At 44.5% G+C, this 21,423-nt stretch overlaps 1 protein-coding gene across 1 annotated transcript in view; it reads left to right on the forward strand.

Annotated features, from left to right (window-relative positions):
* The window catches only part of SCML4 (Scm polycomb group protein like 4), a 49,511-nt gene that overhangs the window by 22,348 nt on the left and 5,740 nt on the right, over window positions 1–21,423 (forward strand). Inside the window, exon 5 of the mRNA XM_062570991.1 lies at window positions 12,783–13,049. Coding sequence (XP_062426975.1) covers window positions 12,783–13,049 — 267 coding nt within the window. The remainder of the gene's footprint in view (window positions 1–12,782; window positions 13,050–21,423) is intronic.

A 21,423-nucleotide genomic window follows, 5' to 3' on the forward strand; every position in this document is an offset into this window, starting at 1 on the left:
CAAGTACCCTTCTTTATTCAACCAGCAACGCTTTCAGAGCGATGGCTTGTGCGGAGCAAGGCCAACGTGGGACCAGCTACACGCAGGAGCATGCATAGACACCGTTGAGAGCCCTGGTCAGTGAATCACATGTTTGTGACTCTGTTTTAGCTTGAAAGGGGCTTCCTCTTTCTGTAGGGCTATATGAGTCCTTTAAGCGGTGTCCAGTGTTAGGAGTTAGTAGTCAATGCCTTCGTTTTAAATGGTTTAAATGAAAAATCAAGCTTGAATTTCTCTTCCTAAACTTGTTCTTAGACTGTTAAATATTGATACAAAAATCTCTGATCCAGTACGGCTGTATTTCAAGCAGTCAGATCAACAGATGTAGGACAGGCAACAGGCCGCAACTGATGCCAAAAGATTTACTACCTGTCCAAGTGCAATGTGTATTAGCCACTGCGACCTACTAGATTTTTCACAGATGCCAGGGAGAAAAGATGATCCTGAAGACCCTTACCTTGTACCAGTTCATGCCATGTTAGATAACATTACTTGTGAGCCACATGCAATGTGTCACTGTATGCTCTGCTGGCCCACAAAATCTGTGGGCGATTAGATACATATTTCCTTGCTTTAGGGTTGCAGTTGTAACCAAGATAACAGAAAATTTGGATTTGGGAATATAGGGGAGCTATGAGGGTCACCAAAGCCAGTGCTTGCTAAGTTAAACACAGAAGTAGGAATGTTTTGGATGAGAGATATAGGCTTGCTCATGTTTCGTGAGTCTGCATAAGAGGGCTCCAAGGTCTCGTCGTACTGTCGATTCTCTAGTTTCTGAAACTGCTTTGTGCGTGCAGCCTGCAGCAGGGTTTGGGTTTCCATCTCCATGGGAAAGAAGTGGAGCCATTTGCTATGGGCTAAAGGGGAGTGTGGTGTTTAAGCCATTTTAATTTACAGGTTTCAAAGCAGAGTTTGAATTTTTTCCAGAGGAGTTCACTAATTTCTTCTTGGATGTTCTTCAGTTTTTCAGCTCATTTTTTCCCCGTGTTTCGTTCTTTTTTAACCTTTGAATTTAAAGATAAAAAGACTCCTTCTCCTTTACCTATTTTGTCTTTCCAACCTCATTTTGCTACTGAGCAAATGGAAGCCCCTGCACCACTGCATTTCCAGTTCTGTGGAAATAAAACATCCATTTTTTCTTGAAAAGTCTTGGCCCCTGTTAAATCAACAGTGCTCCCCAGCTCCTCAGGATTTATTTATTAGTGGTAATTATACAGAGTGCATCAAAGTGCTTTTTGGAATGTAGTAACATGCAGCATCTGCCTCGAGAACATTCATCTGTCGGCAAAACGAGGGCAGAGCAGGAGATTAAAGCAATTAAGCGAGTCACGGGAGCACATCACGCGGCTACGAAGGCAGGGAGCTCAGTGTTTCTGGCAGGAAAAAGCCAGCAGCAATGAGGAAGGTAAGGTTGCGAGGTGAGGAGCGTTACTGCTCCAGAGCAGATCAAGCCCAGCGTGTCCTCTTCTCTCGCTGAAAATAAGCCACCACTGCAAGTTTTGAGCAATGCAGCACTTTATGGTGGGCATCAAGGAAGGAGTGAGGTTGCAGGAGGGATTTAAATGAAGAGGAGGCAGCAGCTCAGCAGACTTGAGCGGGGAAGCTGGAGTTAAGGAAAATGCAGCAGCGCTGGGGGTGAGCCCCGGGCAAGGCCAGCTTCCCTGGCAGCACAGGGGAGCCACGGGGAGCCAGGGGGACTAAGGGAGCCGAGGCTTTAGGGCCCAGCCATGTGGTATCTATGTGATAGGAGAAACTCCAGAAAAAAAGTCAGAAAGAACAGCTCAGCTGCAGCACTGGACAGAGAGAAATGAAGAAAGACTTTATAAAATACCCTATACTTGCATATAAACACATGCACAAGCCCATACTTTATACATACACTGCCTAATTTCTGGATGAGGCTGTTAGTTATTATTAGGCAACTAATGGGTAGCAGTTTATTTTTCAGTTACTACACTTTGCTCTAGACATCTCAGTTAACATGTCTCAAATAATTTGTTTTCCAAGCAAAAAATCACTATTAAATATTTTAAGTCAGTACTGACCAGTAAAATTCAGGGAAAATCACCATGATGATAATAGAAGAAAAATGCATTAAGTACTTAATCTGCACAGAATCCTAGTATATGGCATACATAGGAATGCATAATTTCCAAATAATGTAACAGTTTTCATAGAGTGCATTCTATATATGGGGGGGATGCTACTATGTATACACTGCTAATCAATGATTATTATATTATTGCATATGGGATACATTATAAACTACCTGGAGAATAAAGCACCTCCAGCTTCTGCTAGAAGGTAGTCCTATGCTAAGACACCAAACTAAACATCTCTGATAAATTTCTTTTTCATGATGAATACTTTGGTGTAAAATAAAGTCAAAGGTGAAGATCAGAAATCAGCAGGAAGAGACCAAAGTAAGAATTTTTAAAAGCCAAATTCCTAGGTCATTGAAGCCCCTTTGCCTTCACTCATGGATATTCAGTATCAACAATTTGCTTACACTGTAAGATAGGACTCAGAAGTCTCCATTTATTCAATCATCCTCAAATCCTTTAAAAAGATTCTCTATGGGTTATTTATACACACGAACACCTTTTATTATTAAACCTGATTTATTTGTCACCAGCTAGCTTGCGATTTTGCTCTACCTTTATACTCAGTTTGGACAATTAAACCATGTTGATCTGCTCCCAGCCAGCTTCATTTCCCGGTTCTACTGCATTAAACACAATGTGCCTGTTGTCTAGCCTGCAAACACACAAGGGAAATTGTTCAAATAATGAAAAAAATTGCCTACACTGAAGTCCTTGTAATCAGGACAACACTGGATGTTGTAAAATTCAGATTCTTGATGTTAACAACTAGACTGGTAGCATCTCTTGGGGGAATTCTGCATTTCAGTTACCGCAGAGTATTTTTTAGCAGCTAGGGCACGGCAAGACGATGCCTGTTTCAGTGTAGCGCTGAGGAGCGTCTGTATGCCCGGGCAGTAGGCATGGGGGTGCGAGAGCTGGCTCCCGACCAGCTGTGCACCAGCGAGCACATGGTGCTGACACCTCGCAGAAATGCCTGTGAAGGGGCCACGTCATATTTCCGTTGTGTTGCACATCTGGACCGGCAATGGAGCTAAAAGAAAAGAGCCGGTGTTGTAATCCCAGAGCAAATCACAGCAGACTGGAAATCTTAATCCATCACAGGAGGCTCTTGTCTTTGGATAGATGTATGCTTACGCTACAAGGAAGATAAGGTGTAAGGTCTATTTCTGACTGGATGGAAATGCATGAGGGTGGTTGACAGACACAGGAAAAAGTTATTTTGTAATCTTTTAAGAGCTGAGGTTCAAATAGAAGATAGCAGTTCAGAACTAAGGCATGTCTTTCTGGTAAATACCATTTAGATTTCTCTGTTCTTTTCCTCTCCATTATCTCAGGTTTAGATGAGTTGAAAATGATGGTTAAACTCCACTGAAGTAATTTCTCTGCATTTCTGTCTTTGCTTTTTACGTTTTCCCATGTTTTTTTAATTCTTACATGAAGACTGAGATGCAGGTTATTTAACCCTTGCTAACTAAAGCTCATTAGACAAAATTATCACTTCTAAATACAGGCACATGTTGTATCAAAAGCTTCCTAATGGACAGTTAATATAGCTGTGACCCTCTCCCCAGCGCACATGAAAAAAGCAGGTATTTGCCTGGAGCTCCTCCTTGAAGCGTATTGCTTACCAAGCCACAGAGCATCTGGTGACTCACTCCAAACTTCATAACTAAAGAAAATAGAAATGGGTATGAGGTTTGATGAAAGAGTTGCACAGGTTTGTAAAGCCGTGCTCCTAGTGGTCTCAACGAAAGGAGGAGAAATATAGCTAATTAGGGAGCCTATTAACAAGAACTGTAACAATTAGAGTGTTTCTCACTGTCTAAACACTGGAGTGAGACAGGGTCCTGGGTCAGACCCTACATCTCTTTTACTCACCTCTTGGCAAGAGCAAATCAGTAAACCGAAGCTCAGCGTGGGGGCAAAATGGGTGACTTTGGCTAGTGGGACTTGGCCTCTTTTCAGAGACTCTCAGCAGCTGATTAAAACTGTCCCCTCCGCTGGCATACGACTACGACAAATGCCACCCTCATGCAGGGAGTTGGAACCAAGCTCAGGAAGAATAAAATACAAGTGAAAGTAAAAATATACAAGGAACCTTTTAAAGGGATTTTGACATTGCAGTTGGCTCCTCTTAAAACAACTGGGAGACGAGAAAAGACTGGCCCCAGCTACAACAGAGGAGATGTCTGAAAAAGCTATGATATCATGCCGCTTAAAATACAGAGTTCACATCTGGTCAAGCCATTATAGAAAAAATATGAGAGCACTTAAAAAGGTACAGGGAAGGGTCAAAGGGCAAAGCCCATCACCAAACACTATGAGGAACAGAAGAAAAGATAAAAAAGGAAGAGTGTGTTGGAGAAAAGAAGGGAAGAAATCTATATGGGCTGAGAGGGAAAGACATTAATGGGGAATTTAATTAGAGCAAGTAAAATGATAAAGCTTTGTAGGTAGCGGAGTAAGGGGTTATGAAATGATACTAGAGAAAAGTATTAATCTAGAAGTAAGGGCAGGTGTCCCAGGAAGCTACTGGTGCATTCAAGATGAAATCTCCAGTTTATCTCAAAAGTGCTGGTGAGGGTTTCCATGAGCATTCCCTGTGCAACATGTGCGGCAGGGACAGTGCAAGGAGGGCACAAGCCCGTTGCCCTGGATCACATTGGTGGGTTATGGTGTTGCCAAGAAGCCTGGCTGATGGATTTTGCTTCTGAGAGCCTTGCTTGGGATTTCTTGGCAGAGGCTCCCTCTGTGCAGCTTCAGCCAGAGCATTTGTAGATTAACTGGCATTGTGGAGACAGAAAGTCAGACGGAAGATGCCCAAGTCTAGACACAGTTCATTAGACCAAGTACGGGGCACTGAGTGTACATGCCCTGGTCTCCGGGCATAGGGGTGCCTCACTCCTGGTGTCTGTAGTTTATACCCCAGCTGTAGGAGCTGGGTTGATGACCTCAGACAGACGGTTTCTGAGCTGTGCTGCAGGCAGAGGTATTCATCATTGTTATTAAAAACAACTAAAAATAAGGTAGTTGTATGCCATGCAAAACTGCTAACATCGCTCTGAATGCTGATCCACAGAGGTTACTTCTTGCCTCAGCACAGCCTCCACTGACTGTCCCTAGGCTCTGTTTGAGGCTCAGGGTGTGGAGTTAAGACACTGCTGTATTATGTGAAGTGTAAAAGCATACACAGGTAAGCTGATCAGTGCTTTCCCTCTCCCTGAGCGCTGTGCAGTTGCTGGCATCCAGCCCCTGCATGCCCTGGCGCCGGCTCACCTTTGTCTCTCAGCTGTCCCACCATGGGAAGGGTGGTGGGAGCAAAGTCAGGGGGAGATTAAATAGTGAAAACAAAGGATCTATCCTCAGCGCAGACTTCCCGGGCGAGGCGTGAACAAGCTTTACCTGGATGTAGCTTCTCTGTGGATGTACAAAAGAGACCCTTTTAATTAGGTGTGGGCAGCTACAGGCTCTCTGGTCTAAGTTTGCTGGTAAATCTACTCCAACGTCAGGTTCTGCTGTCCAAGCATCAACCTTTGGGCAAATTCAAGGCCTGATGGCGTCAGGAAAGGAATAGACAGATGAATGAACAGGTGAGATGAATTGAATGGGAACAATCTGTGGAAGAAAGGGATATGCAGGTCAGCATGGCAGGAGGAGGCAAAACAGAAAAGGCAAATGGAAAAGGAGCTGGTAAAATAGAAAAGGGTGACGTTGCTGGCATGGGAGAACAAAATTAGAGTTGGTGCAAGGTCAAAATGTGGGAATGCGATGGAAGAAGCAGTGGAAAGAGATCATGGGGAAGAGTACAGGGAGGAACAGGACGTGGGGGATATACAGGAAGTCAAGGGAAGGGCCTAAGTCTGATACATCGAGGGAGAGGAGGATTTAACACATGGGAGAGACATAGGAGCAGGAGCAAGTGAGGAAAGTGGCAAGAGCACTTATATTTGGCCTGGGAGGAGATAGGACAGACTGGAGAGGAAAGGAGTAACTCTGGAGTGCAGATAGAGGAAGGAGGAAGGAAAGGTTTTAGTTGATTTAATTTTATTTTAGAAAAACTAAACAAGAAAAGTGAGAGATTAGATTTACCTAAGAAAACGTCGACTAAGAATCATCCTTCCTGGGTGTACTCTGCTCTCCATTTCCTGCCTGGCTTGAAACTGATTTTCTAATGCACAGTGGGAGATACAATTTTTTTGTGTTTCTGGAGCATCCCTATTCCCAGATGCTACCAAAGATCCATTATATACATTCTGTATACATGCATACAGTATACCTCCATGTGGCACACTGCAGTGACATGCAAATACCCCAGAGGCAAAGAACTTACATGTCATAAATGTGAGAGACAGGATAAATATTCTTCATCCTAATGGAGAGCTGGGGTCCAGAAATGACGGCTGGCTTGCCCAAGGTCACCCCAGAGGTCTGTAACAGAGCTGGGATTTGAGCTTCTCTCTCCAAGGTTTCAGGCTGTTGTTTAACTCTCAGTGGTACATATTCAGGAGCCTTGCTGGGAAACCTAGAAGTTGCTACTTTAAGAATCCCTGCTAAGGAAACTTGTATTTTAGATTGGGAAGCAGGTCATTTTTCTTTCCTCCTTTGCTGAGCTTAAGTGTGCTGTGTATTACAGCCTTGGACTTTCCAAACTAGTCACCTTTGGGCCATTTATGGAAAGGAAAACTAATTCAAAATGGCTTGATCACCCCACGTCGGTGAACAATTGTAATGGAGACTATTGTGCTCAAAGTAAAGGCTGCAAGCAGTTCTTTCACATAACCTGCTGTAAGACATTGCATACTAATTTTTCAGTGGTGTGCGCTCTTCTGCTGACTACCTAGAAAATAAAATATAGTAGTGCAACAGAACACAGAAGGGCTGAACTACAGATTTATGAAACTATTGCATTGTAAACCTCAATATGTCTTCAGAAAATGTTTTTCCCTAATTGGTCAAAGTGGGATTAGTAGCTGTGAAAGCCATGCATTTTACAAGGCCCTCTGGGAGCTTACAAAATGCAGATACTTTCATACAGATCCTTGCTTGAGTCCTGACTCGTGCAGCTTCTTCTTTGTGGTGCAGACTAACAGGAAGATAGAGAAATATGAACCCCAAAAGTCTTTGGGAACTTCCAGCCAGCAGAGCCTGTCCCTCTTGCTGCCTCTTGTGCCATGGTAATGCAGCCTCTGGGCCCCTGTTGCATGTGCCCTTGCTGCAGTCCTCCCTCACCCCATGGGGTGGCTTCTCAGAGTGGAGAAGACATTGATCATAGGATCAGAGGATAACTGAGGTTGGAGGGGACCCCAGGACTTCTCTAATCCAGTCATCTGCTCAAGCAGGGTCAACCATGGGATCAGACTGAGTTGCTCAGGACTTTGTCCAGTCAGATCTTGAAATCCTTCAACGATGGAGATGACACAACCTCTCTGGGCAACCTGCTCCACTGCCTCACTGTCCTCATAGGGAAAACATTTCTCCTTTTATCAGTTTGAATTGCTCTTGTTTCATTTCTTTTCTTGGTCTCTTACTTTCCACCATCCATCAGTGAAAAGCCTGGCTTCATCTTCTTGGTTGACCTCCCTGCAGGTGTTGCAGCACAAGTGCTCCAGCCCCTGCCTGTCCTGACCTACGCTGAACTCGCTCCAGTTTGGCAATGTCTGTCTCGCACTGGGGAGACCAAAATGACACAGTACCTACATGCGCTCTCATGAGCGCTGAGTGCAAGGGGATAATCGCTGTCCCCAACCTGCGGGCTGTGCTGCTGTTAATGCAGCCCTGGATGCTGTTGGCCCCTGCTGTCAGGGCCCCCAGCTGATTCACACACAGCTCACTGTCTGCTACAACCCCCAGCACCTGAGATGGTGTTTAAAAACTGGCAAAATCAAGGTGAATGATGTCCCTGCCCAGAAATCCGGACATTTTACAATAGAGCGTAATCAAATTGGTCAGGCAAGATTTACCTTGCTAAATGCATACCGATGGTTCCCAGTCACATCTTCTCCTTCATGTCCCCCGACACTCTCCGAGCTTCTGGTATGGGGGCATGAAGTGCACCTGCCTCCTCCTGCCATGAAGTGCTGGTGGGATAACAAATCTCTGTGCAGCTGACGTCCCGTGGGCCTGCTTGCCACGCATGGGGAGCTCTGCTGGGGGTGGAAGGCCACTGCAGGGCACACAGAGAAAATACCCCCCCTTTCGTACTGCTCTGTGCAGTCTCTCCCTCTGAAAATTATTCATTCCGGAAGAATATCATTTATTCTACCAATGGGGACATACGTTCTAGCGTCACTTGCATTCGGGTCATGATGTCAAGCTTTGAAGTCTAGAGATTTCTTTTCTTAAAGCAATGGCAGTGCAGATTGTAAGCAGCGCCCAGAATTGGCACCCTGGCTGGGTCCTGCAGTGACACAGACCTGCAGGGACGGGCTCTAGTCTGGGCCTCAAGCTCCTCACTTGATCAAACCAAGGGAAAGCAGTGCTGGGAGGAAGGCAATGTGTCAGGCATCTCCCACCTAGCTCTAGATAACTGATTGGAGCAGGAAAAATTCAGTTTCAGAATTCAGATCACCCCCACCCAGGGCTGAAGCGCACTCTGGGAACCGCTCTTCATCCCATCCTGTCTGAGGGCAAAGAAGGGAGCAGATGTACAGAGACAGGGTGAGGAAAGCATGCATGGGTGTCGCTTTGCCCCATCACCAAAAGCACATAGATGCAGTGAAAGCCTACCTTGACAAATGTGCACTGTTACTCTTGGGAAGGGGGTTGCTGTGGAGGATAAGGAGGCAGCAGTATTACCAGGGGTGGGAGGAAACTTCTTCCACAGAGGTCTGCGCTGCGGTCAGGGCAAAGACTGCTACATAGACAAAAGACTCACGACATCCCCACCTGATGTCTGGAAATACTCATCTCTCACCAGTGTTTCTGCTAGACCCTGCATTCTTTCCTGTGAAATGCAATAGTTTTACAAGTCAATGGAGGGTGATTTCTTTGACAGGACAAACCTCTTGCTTACTTATCCACTGTAAAACTACATCTTTAGAGAGACTCAGACCCTAACTAGATGTTGTACTGGGCTTCCTGCTCTAGGTGACCCTGCTTTGAGCAGAGAAATTGGACTAGATGATCTCCAGAGGTCCCTTCCCACCTCAGCCATTCTGTGGTCCTGCAGTTCTGTGAACTAACGTTGCATCCTGTGTGTGGAGTTAGGCTGTGCGTGTGGAGGCTTTGAGCATGTCCCATCCCAGGGTGCCCTCCCCTGGGCAGCGTGTGAGCATGGCCCCAGTTGTTGACTGACATGTCCTAGCTAGAAGATGCGGTTGCACAGGGTGCATCAGCTAGTGCAGCTTTACAAAGCAGCCTGCACTCAGCGGGGAGCACAGAAGCTATATCAGTCAAAACGTTTAACCACACGTACTTGAAAGCACAGTCTATTTTTCCTTAATCTAACCATGGCTTGCATTTTGTCAAGAGCTCCTCCTGATCGGGGAAGTGACTCTCTGGTTCGTTGCTCTTCTAGCCGACTGACAAGACATATCGACTTGAAGACTCTTAAAAGGCTTGTTTTTCAACCTGGCTGCTTGAGACTCTTCCACTGTCTAATGGCAACAAGAATGTCACTTTTCAGATTTTCCTTTCTTGAGGAGCCCAAAGCAGAGAAAGGTGGAATAAATTCACCTAGATCAAGAAAAGAGTCTTAGGTAGAGTCAGGACATAACTGACATTGTCTGGCTCCTAATCATAATGTCTTACACAGCTCGTAGGTGTCCTTCCATGGGGGAATTCATCAGTGTAGGACTTATTTTATACATACTACTGAGAATGCTGACATCAGCCAAAAAATCCCCAGTGTCCACTTGCAAATTTTGGAGTCATTGATATCCATAGTAATAATAGCTGTATGCTATTTATCTAGCAGTGCTCTTTTAATGTTCTGTTTGTTGTTTTGATAGTCTGTATCTTCTTCATATTGTAATCATATTAAAAGAGCATTCTTTTCCTGGAATAAAGAGGTAATGATTCACAAGAGGCATAATTATTCCATGTGGTGCAGGCAGGATGCTACCAAAAGGGCTGTCTTCTTTATGCGTAAGAGGCTTTTATTGCAAGTGTTCTACACAGTAATTAAATTCCTTTGAATGAGAAGGCTTGATGAGATTTTCTTTGGTTTATTGGGAGGAGTCCGAAAAGCAAGGTATTTAGCTCAATTGCTATACAATTTTGGCATCTGTTGGAAGCTAAGGAGAAAGGTTCAGAGTGTCTGATTCCCATTTCTCTAACGCTAGTATTATGTTAGCAGAACTTTGCTGCATTCATCTGAATTACACTGTATTTGTATTTGTGCAAGAATCAAGCTCAGAAAGCCCTGGCAGAAAGCAGCAGGATACCTGAACGTATGCTGTAAGAATCCAAATTGTGTCAGGCAAAAAAATGCTGTTAAAAGAAAATTGCTTGCAGTTGCAAAGGCAAGTGCCCAAAAGTAGGAAACGTCATATTTAAGACCACCCTTCATATCTGATGTTTGCTTTATAGTGAATCCAGCCTTGGCCCAAAATAAGACAAAGCTTTAAAAGATGGCAGTAAACAAATGAAAAGCCAGGTAATCATGTAACAAAAGATTATGGCATGACCCATGAACAAGGATGCCTGCATGGACCAACTTTTGAGTATTTGACTTGTTAACCTAAATCTTATTTGTTTAATATCAACTATTCTATGCAACCACCAAGGATTTTTTAAGGGAGAAGAGTAAAAATGTAAACTGGAAGAAAAAAACATATTATATACAGCCTCAGTGTGTATTAGCCATAGGATTTGGGGTCTGGAGTGTATATTATGGCATAAATGCTACCAATTACTCGACAAGGCTATGCAATACCTCAGAAGGAAAATGTGACCTCAGGCAAGGAAAGAGACGTGTCACTGGGGGAACACAAAGGAAGCCTGATTTCCCTCTTTCTCCCCTCCAAGAATCTACAGGACCCTCAAATTGCAGCCCCAAGAAAAAGGCAAGGCTTTGAGACAGGTCAGGTTGTTGCAGGGAGGAGCCTGGCGGGTGCTTTCCTTTCCCCGCTCAGCCCTGGCCAGAGCTCCCTGGCAGTGGGGAGATGTGGTGCATCCCACCTGTGGTGGTGGGGATGGAGATGAGCCTGGTGGGCTGATTTGGCAGGGAGAAGGGCAGGGTGACTGACGTGGAGGAAGAGCCTGGCAAGACGGGAAAAAAGGCTATTATTATGTTTCACCAAGACAAAAAATGCAAGAATGCGCTTGGACAAGTCTTGCTGGGAGGAGATTGAGACTAGCCAGGCATGGAAAATGGGGCAGAGACATGGAGCTTGTGCAGTCCAGCCAAAGGAGGTGGCAGGGAGCTGGTAGTAGCACCCAAGTCTGAGGGGAACTGGTAAAAAAAAAAAAAAAAAAAATTGTACTGCAAAACTTGGGGTTGCACTTGTGACTCCTGAGGCTCTCCAGCCTCGTGCCACTCCACAAGGCCCACGAGCAACACATATGCTTCACCTGACCCTGATGTCAGGGGGGCACTAGCACTTCACAAAGGAGAGGTCAGCAGCATTTTAAGTTTGATTTTAACACTGAAGAATAAAGCACTTTTTCCTTCCCTGCCTTCTGGAAGGAGCTGAACGATTCTGGCTGAAAGTTTGCAGACCGGTTTGGCCTGAGGCAGGCACCAGGTGTAGCCCAGCCCAGCCCACCCCAAATGGATGTATCTTGGCAAAGTTGGAAGCAGGTGAAAATCCACCTGTGAGTAGGAAACGTTACACCTACCCCACCTACTCAGTATGAAACTATCGTGCAGAGGAAAGGAAACTGTGATTAAATGGTTACCGTTCCAGAAGTACGTAGCTGAAGAGGAACAGATCAGAGCAGTGGTTTGCATTTGCGATGCCAGCGCGTGTGTCTGAACCTGAACCTGAACCGGCTCTGAGCGGCTCAGCTCCACCAGTACATCTCCACCAGTAACAAACCTGTGGAGTGCTCCTGAGTCACCATGTCTCTTTTCCCTGTGGAATACAGGACCTGATGGATGTCTGGAGCTGAGTACATTTTCTGATGAATTTTGGTAATTGCAGCCAGAACACTTTGGTTTATTACCTTTTTTTTTCTTCCTATTGGATGTCAGGCATTAATAAGCGATAAATTGCCTGTCCAGTTGTCCTCCTTACCTTCAACTTCTATGTTTTTAAATGAAAGACAGAGAGAGCAATAGCTATAAAACCGCAGTATTCCTGGAGCACCATTAGGCAAATGAGACTGTCCTCCTTCGGGGCCTGCCGGTGAGTGCCCTGGGACTGCGCAGAGAATATCGTTGTGAACCAACACGGACGCCGAAGAGTCGTCTCAAGCCCAGCCTTCCCTGTCGCGACTCTGCTGACTCCCGAGCTGTTGTGCCTCGTTACTTATCACTTGTCATTACTTATTATTACTTATGCATTTGTGCTTCATTAGTTATTAATGCTCAGCAACGATACCTCTGGGCTGTATGAGTAACTGGAAATAGAGCTCCACTTTTTGCCAAAAAAACGAGAGTGCTGGCAAAAATATATATGTATTTGTAAGGCTGTAAATAATAAAATAAAAACGGCTTCCATTTTACTGATCTCTTCTCCTTCTCGGCTTCCTGAGCAGAAACAGCGGTACCTGAGGATTACCTGGCCGATCCCGCGAACGCGAAGCGCTACAGCGTGGACCCTGCCGACTCGGCCTGCGGCTGCGTGAGCTCCATGTACAGCACGCGGCCAAGCCCCGCCGACGGGCGTCTTGCCGCAGGCTCTTCGTCCGCCTGCAGCCATCGTCCTGCCCAGATGTCTTCAGGGGGATCCTCCTCCACTGGCCTACGGCATCCGACCTCCAGCCCGACTAGGAACGGGACCTATCCAGAAGGAAACAGAAGTGGTAATATAACATCTTCCCTTTTAGCGGTATACATTGCTCTGCTAGTGCCACACCAGAGTCTTTACTCATTCCTAAACCCCCAGGAAAATTAGTGAGATGGGTCTGGATTAACATCCATCCAGACCACACATGCTTCCACTTAGAAGGAGAAATAATAACCTGTGTAGACAGAAAATCAATCTGTTCATCATTAGGTAAAAAGGTGAATATTTTCTAGTGTTGTTATTAATTATGTAAACAGATGTATTATGTATAATCATGTAGCAATCACAACTGTCATTATCAACTTACAGATATAAATATTAATATATAAAATATTGCTCCCTAAGATTGATACTGCTTAACCACATGATGCCATCTGTGCACAAGGTATGATGCAGAGCGAACCCAAGTATCAGTGCCAACCTCAAATCGTTTCAACAAAAGGTTTTGCTTCCTAGCTGCATAGCCCACTCCACCCCTTTAGTCATAAACTAGATCAGATTTTGATTGCAAAACACTGCCCAGCAGAACATGTATTTTTAGAAATCATCCAGCTCTCTGCTCAAGGCTCTGTTATCCTTCAGGGAAGCAAAGTCACAACCAGTATTTCCACTAAATGCGAGGGATGCCATGGGGATCAATGTCCTTTCTTTTCCTCCCTCTTTGTATTTCTGTCCTATCGCCCTGCTGGGATTTAGGTTTGCTGGGTTGGTTGCTCTGCCCAGTTGTGCTGCTCTGCTGGTGCAAAGCTCCTTTTAAAAATGGGCTCAGTGGCTTTGGCTGCAGGAAGGTGCATCTGGCAGCTGAGAGGCCCCCAAACTGGGGGCAAGTGGGACCAAAAGGGGGTCAGCTGTGCGTCACTGCAGCTTGCAGGACCAGGCAGCTGAGGGCCCACAGAACTGGGAGAAAATTGGCTGTGGCCATTGCAAATGTGGTTTAGTAGCTCAGACAGAGGCTTCCAAGTCTGAGTGCAGTGATCAGAGCATCACTGTTACTTCCTCTTTTGGTTTCTAAATCGGCATTATACATGCGTTTCCTCAGCTTTTTGCTACATCCCCAGTTCTCCTTGGTTTCCCCTAGAAACGACCTAGGTTCTTCCACTTTGTTAGCTAATGCTTTTAAATTCTGTTAACTTTGCCTTTGTTTGCATTTTCCAAATTCTCCATTAACAGATCTTTATCAGTAGTGATTCTAACAGTGTCTTCACCCCTTACTAATTATTCAAGTTTCATTTATGCATTCTTCATCTTAAAGATAGATCTAACAAAGGAGTTGAGAGTCTCAGCCATTTTTAAGTCATTAATTTCTTTCTCTTCCTCATTTGTTAATGGAATCTGGTGTCACTTTAGTATTTTTTTTTCTTTTGATATATTTGCAGAATCCTTGCTGGTTCCCCTTAGCCCCTTTGCCTAGCATTAACACTGCCTTTCTGCCCTTGCATTTCCCCTGAAAACTGTAAGTGGCTTTGAGTATTCTTGCTTGGTAGCCACCCCAGCATCTCTTTCCAGTAACCTCAGATCTTTGCATACTTCTTTCACAAAGCTCTCCTCCTCAGTGTCTGTATTATTTCTTGCTCCCGAACTTTTACTGACTTTTTTTAATATTTTAGAATATTACTCTTCCAAAATATTTTTTTTCAGTTTTTATCCCTGGATTCTTTATTTCCCTAAGTTTGCCCTCCTAAATATTAAATACCTGCCAAAAACTCTCACTTTGATACTATTTTCAAACTCCTGTTGCCTTGGCTTATCCCTGTGTTTCTCTATTATATCTAACATAGATTAGCGTTTGGCTCTCACTGTTGTTTTTCCTTGCTTCTAGAGTCAACTTAACTCAAAGCAAAGTAGATAGCATGGAAATGCACTGCTGCAAACAAAATTTAAAATGTTCTTGTTCAAACGCTGGGGCCTCAGCTACAGAGAAAAGGAAATGAAAAGCTACTTTCTTTCAGATCTTGTTTAATGCCTCCAGGGTAAGCATAGTCAGATGCTGAGAGGCAAAAAGTGGCCTGCTGTACACGAAGATTCGTTCCCCTCTCCCATTGCCTCCCCAGTACCTCTTGAGAGAAATGGGACCCTTTCGTCAAGCATTTTGGTGGGCCGCTGCAAGCGGCCAAGATTTAACGGTGTTGTTACTTGCTTGGTTCGAAAGTCTTTACCATTCTTGCTGGGATCAGTTGCTCTCTCTTTGCAGACTGGTCATCCCAGGTCTCGTTAGAGGCCCGTCTAGCCCAGCCTCCTGTCTCCTGCGTGAGAGAGCACACACCCAGGGAAGAGACAAGCGCAAAGGTAGCAATACATCCCCCATATCCTCTCCGCCTTCAGAAATCTGTGGCTCAGGGACCTCCTGAGCCAGGAGTGGTAGATTCACGTTTAGTAACCCTCAGTAGATTTTTCTTCCCTGGATTACCAAATGGCTTATTGAACACTTTGCACATGTTCAGCATCTGCAAAGTACGGTGGTAGAGTCTTACTGCATAAAAATGTGTTGTGTGGAGAAAAGCCCTCTTATCAGGGCTTTGAATCCATGTCCAAGGGACTGACACTTAAAATCAAAGCTCCTTAAGCTTACATGGCTGCTTTACATTCCCTTCTTGGTTTTGATTGTGCAGGTAACTGTTCCACGGTCTTGGACAAAATTAAGGGATTTCTTGAGAGAGAAGCTAAGCTTCAGAGGACAGCTCCATCTCTTTTATCTGAACTTCCTACACAACTTCCAATCTTTACAAAATGAAAGCCTAAAAGATGGCAGGTCTTTTCTTCCACAACTGAATCAACAGTGGCCACACAATAGGCTTTGCTGGCTTGAAAAAATACAGAAGTTGAGTGCAAAGAAGAAGAGCTTGCTTTGGGCCCAGGCACCTAGGGTATTTAAGTGATTTTGAAACACTTGTAAGTGGCTTCAAGGTGCTACATTAAGACACTTGGGGGTAAAAGGGCTTCCCCCAAAACTGCTTAGTATTCTTTCAGGTGACTCACACATTTTATACTTGCAAAGACTAGCTCATCTCTGACCACTGGGACATTTTGACCAGCTCAGGAAAAAATGTGGGTCCTCTAGAACTGATAGTTACGCAATGGAGAGCACTAAAACCATTATTTCTTTGTTGATGCTGCTTGTTTATAATTATTAACAACTTTAGTCCTGGTATCATCCACTGTACATTAGAGCCTGCACACAAAAGCACATGCAAACCCCTACAGAGATGGGTTTCCCACCAAGGACTCCAACAAGAGGATTAGCAATCTCCTTTTGTACTTTGGGTTCTCTACCAGTATGCCCCAATGTAAGTAAGCCCAAACAGCTAGTGCACATCTGTCCCACTAATATCCATTGCATTTCCTCCAAATTCCTCAGCTGCTTTCTAGAGACCTCAGCAGAGATTTTCCTGCAGTTCACAGAGAGTGATTTTTCTCTCCACTACAGCCAGGCTGTTCTCAGCAGCTGTGATTTGCAATGCAGTGACATCCATGAAGTTAAGGTGCCCGCAGATTTATTACAATAACATTTCTAGTGTTAAAGAAACTATCCTGTTTGTAGCAACAGCCTAGTTTTGTCTCTTCTTCTGCCTGTGATAGCATCAGTTCTGACGTGCTTCTCAACAACGCTGCAAGTCTTACCACAGAATTTCACAAAGCGTTGTTTGCTTCTTCTTAAATGTGGAGCCCCTATTTTTTCACAGCTATTGTGAAATAGCTGTGAATTTGTCACCTAACATGCTCCCTCTGCTTTTATTGGCAATGCTGGACTTTTAAAATATGCATCCCTCTGAAATTGCCTTAGTGCAGCTACGTGAGAGTTTGATTACTGTCTTTGCAAAATCTCTCCTGCAAAGGTCTTAGTGAGCTGCGCTCTCACTATAATGCTTCTGCGTGTGTTTGTCTTCTTTCTAGAGATAATTTATATGCTGCTGAATCATAAGCAAGCAAAGATGAGTAATTGGTGCATGCTAGACTCTGTTCTTATTCTTCTCCGTTTGTGTACTTACAAGGCAGAGATGGGCAGGGCTCATTAAAAAGAAAGAATTTGTCTCTGAAACCTCAAACCAATCCCCTTTATTTATGGATATTTTGAAAAAAATAGCATGCCTTATTTATCGTGGTGGGCAAATATCATGGAAAAATCATAGCTATAAAACATATCACAGGGCCTAGTAGAACATGTTTTTCAAGCGCAGTAGATGAGATTAAGCCTCAAAGCTCTCATTAATGCGATCAGAAGCTCGATGCCTAATTTTCTGTGATTATACTAAAAAATTCCAAACCAAAAAAAAAAAAAAAACCACTCATTTCAGAAAGCCAGTTGGGGCTGCTAACAGATAAACACGCAGTTTCCTGTCATCATTTGCCAAATGGAAGCTCTTAAATCAGAGGAGGAATAGTCAAGAACATCATAAACTTTTCCAAGTCCTGCTTACATAACAGATAAACAAACCCTTTACTTCCAAGTTTGAAGACTTGCATATTTAACCACAACATAATAACCTTAGCCTTGTCCTTCGGCTCATTGTTTTGACTTAGATTTCATTATCCAATATCTGCAGTTAATTATTATCACCTGGGGGCCCTTGGCAACGAGGCATTATTTCTTGCTAACATATTTATTTCCTGAAAATATGTTGGGGTGCAGGATTTGAAATGTCCCTTTTTGCAGAATAGCAAAGAGCATGTTATAGGGGCCGGATCCAGCAGCTCCCCGGGGCAGTGGCAAAGGAGGTCCCGAGGGCACCGCTGGGCTCAGCGCTGAGCGCCGCTGCTTCGGCAAACGCAGAAATGTCTCTTCTGGAGGCTGTTCATGACCCGAAAGGTTGGATGCCTTCAGTGAGGTGCCTTTTCTCTCCTCTCTGCAAACGAGAGACGAAACAAGAAAAGCCTAAGCGAATATTTCATGCCAATTCACGGCTGCGTTTCGCCCAGGCGGACTTGGGGCTGCTCGTGGGGCTGCAGCACCGGCCCCTGCCGCCCCCGTGCGCCGAGGGGCTGTGCCCCATATGGCATCTGGGGGAACTGGGAGCCACCGGCTTGCATAGGGGACACGGACATACGGTCTTGATTCCCACTTCCCTCCTGCCTTCTCCGCTAGCGACACCATCTTTTCCTGTTCATTGTGCTGCATCCTCTTAGGAAAGTCTCTCCTACAAAGCCTTCCTCCTGTCCCTGTTTAGAGCGAGTTTTGTGGGGGTGCTTTTTTTTTTGGTCGTGTTTCTCATTTCTCTGCACCTTCGAGGTCCTGCTAGTTCTGTTTGCTTTCGGTAGGTCTCTCTCCTTATTACCCGCTCCAGTGCGATCCGAGAGAACCTTTTAAAATTTCAGTCCTGCTCCCCTTCCCCCGAGGCACGGAAATCATTTAGGCCTGCAGCAATATTAAAGTTCATCTGTCATTCCCTTTTCACTCTTACCTGTCAATGACCGCGCTCCCGCCGGGGTCTGCCTCTTTGCCGAGAATGTATTTAAGGAGGCTGTTATTCACCCCGTTCACAGGTTTAACTCCATTTTAGCGTCGTGTTTCCTTGGCACGTCCCTGCATCAGTTGGGCTGTTGGCTTTAGCTCTTTCCAGCCCCCTTCTCAGGACAGCTCCGAAGCTGGAGCCTGGGATCAGAGGAAAACCCGCGTGCGAGGAGGCGCCTTCGGTTCGGAGCGAGCCAGGTCCCGTCTCTCCGTTGGCTTCACCGGGCCGTGGTGTTTTGGGGTTGAACCCTGGTCTTTCTGACAAATGCAGCTCCTGTTCCCATGCAGGGAACGGCTGCTGTTTCCGAGACGTCGGGGCTCCCTGTGAAGCCTCCCCCCAAGGATAAGGTGCTCCCCTTCTTTTCTCACGCACCGTTTTAGGCAGAACGGAGACGTGCTCCCCTTTGATTACCAAGATTTCCATATCCCCTTCCATTAATTTGACAATTTTTTTGCCACCTGTCAAAAATAGGAAATTGGATTTGACCTAGATTACGATCTCTAAAAATAATTATTGGTCCTGAGCACTCCCATCTCTTTGTAATCTGAGTATTCATTATCATCTTGATTAATTCTGATGACAGGATGGCATAGGATACCCGGGAGACATGCGGCTTCCTCATTTATCTAATTCTTAGGTTAAGTGTGAATAGCTTCAGATAAGAAAAAATGTATAGCACTTGCTCTGCTGCCATCAAACACTTCTGTGCTTAATATAGGAATCTTTTAACAAAATGATGCTATTGAAACATAAAACCTAGGCCTTTGTGTAAATGTGATATGATTTAATTTTCTTTTGTAAATAAACAGATTCCACTTAAATGTGTAAACTAAAAAGCTACTGAGCCAGAGCCAAATAAACAACAAAAAACATTTTAAAAGATATGGGAAAGCAGATTATTTCCAGGCTAGGAACTGAGTTCAAGAGACTTGTCCGCAAACTGATGGTATCCCATTTTTACTAACGAAGTTTAAAGATAACCAGGTACACACAAGTAAAATAACACATTTTTTGCTCATGAAAAAGCAGCAGAGAATGTAATATTTGATTCTGGATAGGTAAATGAAGGTTAAGTAATCTCTGAAGTGTTAATATCTATGCATAATTCATATTTTTAAATCACTACATGATACCTCAGATAGAGATTTGAAAGGTTTATCTTAACTTGTTGGGACCTGGAAAAGTTCTAGCCATATGCTCTCTTTAGAAAGGTCATTTTTATTTTTGTCTTTAAAAAAAATCAGATTTATGCTATTGATCGTTATACTGCAAAGGAGTGAATAGTATTCCCATGTCATTTCAACCTTTTCTTCTCCCCCTCCTTCTTTTTATTGCAGATATTTCTATACCTGTAAAGGCTCTCAGGGGGCTCTCTGTTCCCCTTTGCCCTTTCCTGGCACTTCTGGAAGCAGTGTATTTCAGGCAAGAGTCACGGGGCTAAGGACTGCTCTGTCTGGAATAGGAAACCAGGGGAAAAAACACCTGGCCCTCTGTAGGGGCACAACATCTCCTCAAGTGTGCCGTGGTAATAGCGTAGAAACTTGCCTCTGCAATCCTTTGGGCACAGCCAAGCCCTCCCTTCTCTCCTCTGGTTTCCTATTGTTTTGCAAAAGCCCAATTTTCTTCCCGTCCGCTGGTTCGAGCTGCCCAGGGGCAATATCTGCACACATCAGCTGGCATCCGGACCACCAGCAGACCTGGTGGGGGAGAAACACTGCTGTTACCAAGTCAGCCCACAAAACCCTTTCGAGATGCTTGCACCTCTGCCTCCAAGAGAAGTCTCAGAGACTTCTCAGAGGCCTCAGAGAAGCCCCGACAAACTTACTTAACGTTACTGATGATCCAGGGGTTGGCTGAGATTGCCCCGTGCATTTTGCACTCTTTGTCTCCGTCATTTTGTGCCTAAGGCTCCAGATGGCCTCTTTACCACTGTGTATTGCGTTTATTCTGTGAGCGGCGCCCAGGGTCGCGTGGCTCTGTACGAACACCAATCCTAGCTGTCTAATTAAGAAGACCTGCGGCTATTCCTTGTCCTTTATATCCAGAACAGTGACTTAGCAAATGAGACTGTAATTATCATGATATTTACATCATATCCCATTATGAAACCCATCGACCAGATTTGCACATTCATAGCACTGCTGCTTACTGGAGTTCATCCTTCGTAATTGCAAAATACACCTCATTACATTATACTGTAAGATGGGGATGGTGGCAAGAAAGAAAGGACCAATATGCACATAAAGCAGCTATTGTGCATATATGGGCAGATCCTCAGATAATATAAATCAGCACAGCTCTATTGAAGTCATTGAAATGGCAATTTACACAAGTCGCAAACCCAGCCCAGTACATTTGCTCACATATATTATGATGTTTTGAGTCCTGCATGGTATTCTAATATATTTTAATCTATCTTTGTAAGCTCAGTATTTCTGCAGTGAGCTCAGCTCTGAGTTGTTCTGATTTCCCTCTTGGCTACGTGGGGATTCTCCAGGCTCCAGTTTTGTAACTGGTCAGATATCTCTGATCTCCATCTACTTGCACTCTTCTGTTTCTTTTTCTATCTTCTGCAGTATCTGCTTCTTACTGTTTGCATCGCTCTCATCAAAAATCATGTCTTAACAAAAAGAGATGAGCAGGTCCAGGCAAATAACATTTTATATATCTATGTGCTTCCTCCTGCTAATGCAAAGTTTGCTTTGTGTAGATATAAACAAATGTAAACAGCTTTCCTCAAGTCTTGCATAATAAGGTTCCTGTAATAGTGAAGCAGAGTTGTAAGGGGGAGAGGGGAGGGAGAGAATTGCACATACATGGAGGCTGAGATTTATAATTCTGCAGAGACTAAGAATAAAAACATAAATGCACTTTCATTCCAATGTGCCTTTATTCCCTTGATTTAAAGCTACAGCAAGCTGAAGTGACCTTAAATCATCC

Source organism: Rhea pennata, chromosome 3, assembly GCF_028389875.1.
Source record: "Rhea pennata isolate bPtePen1 chromosome 3, bPtePen1.pri, whole genome shotgun sequence".
In the NCBI taxonomy this organism is placed as follows: Eukaryota; Metazoa; Chordata; class Aves; order Rheiformes; family Rheidae; genus Rhea; species Rhea pennata.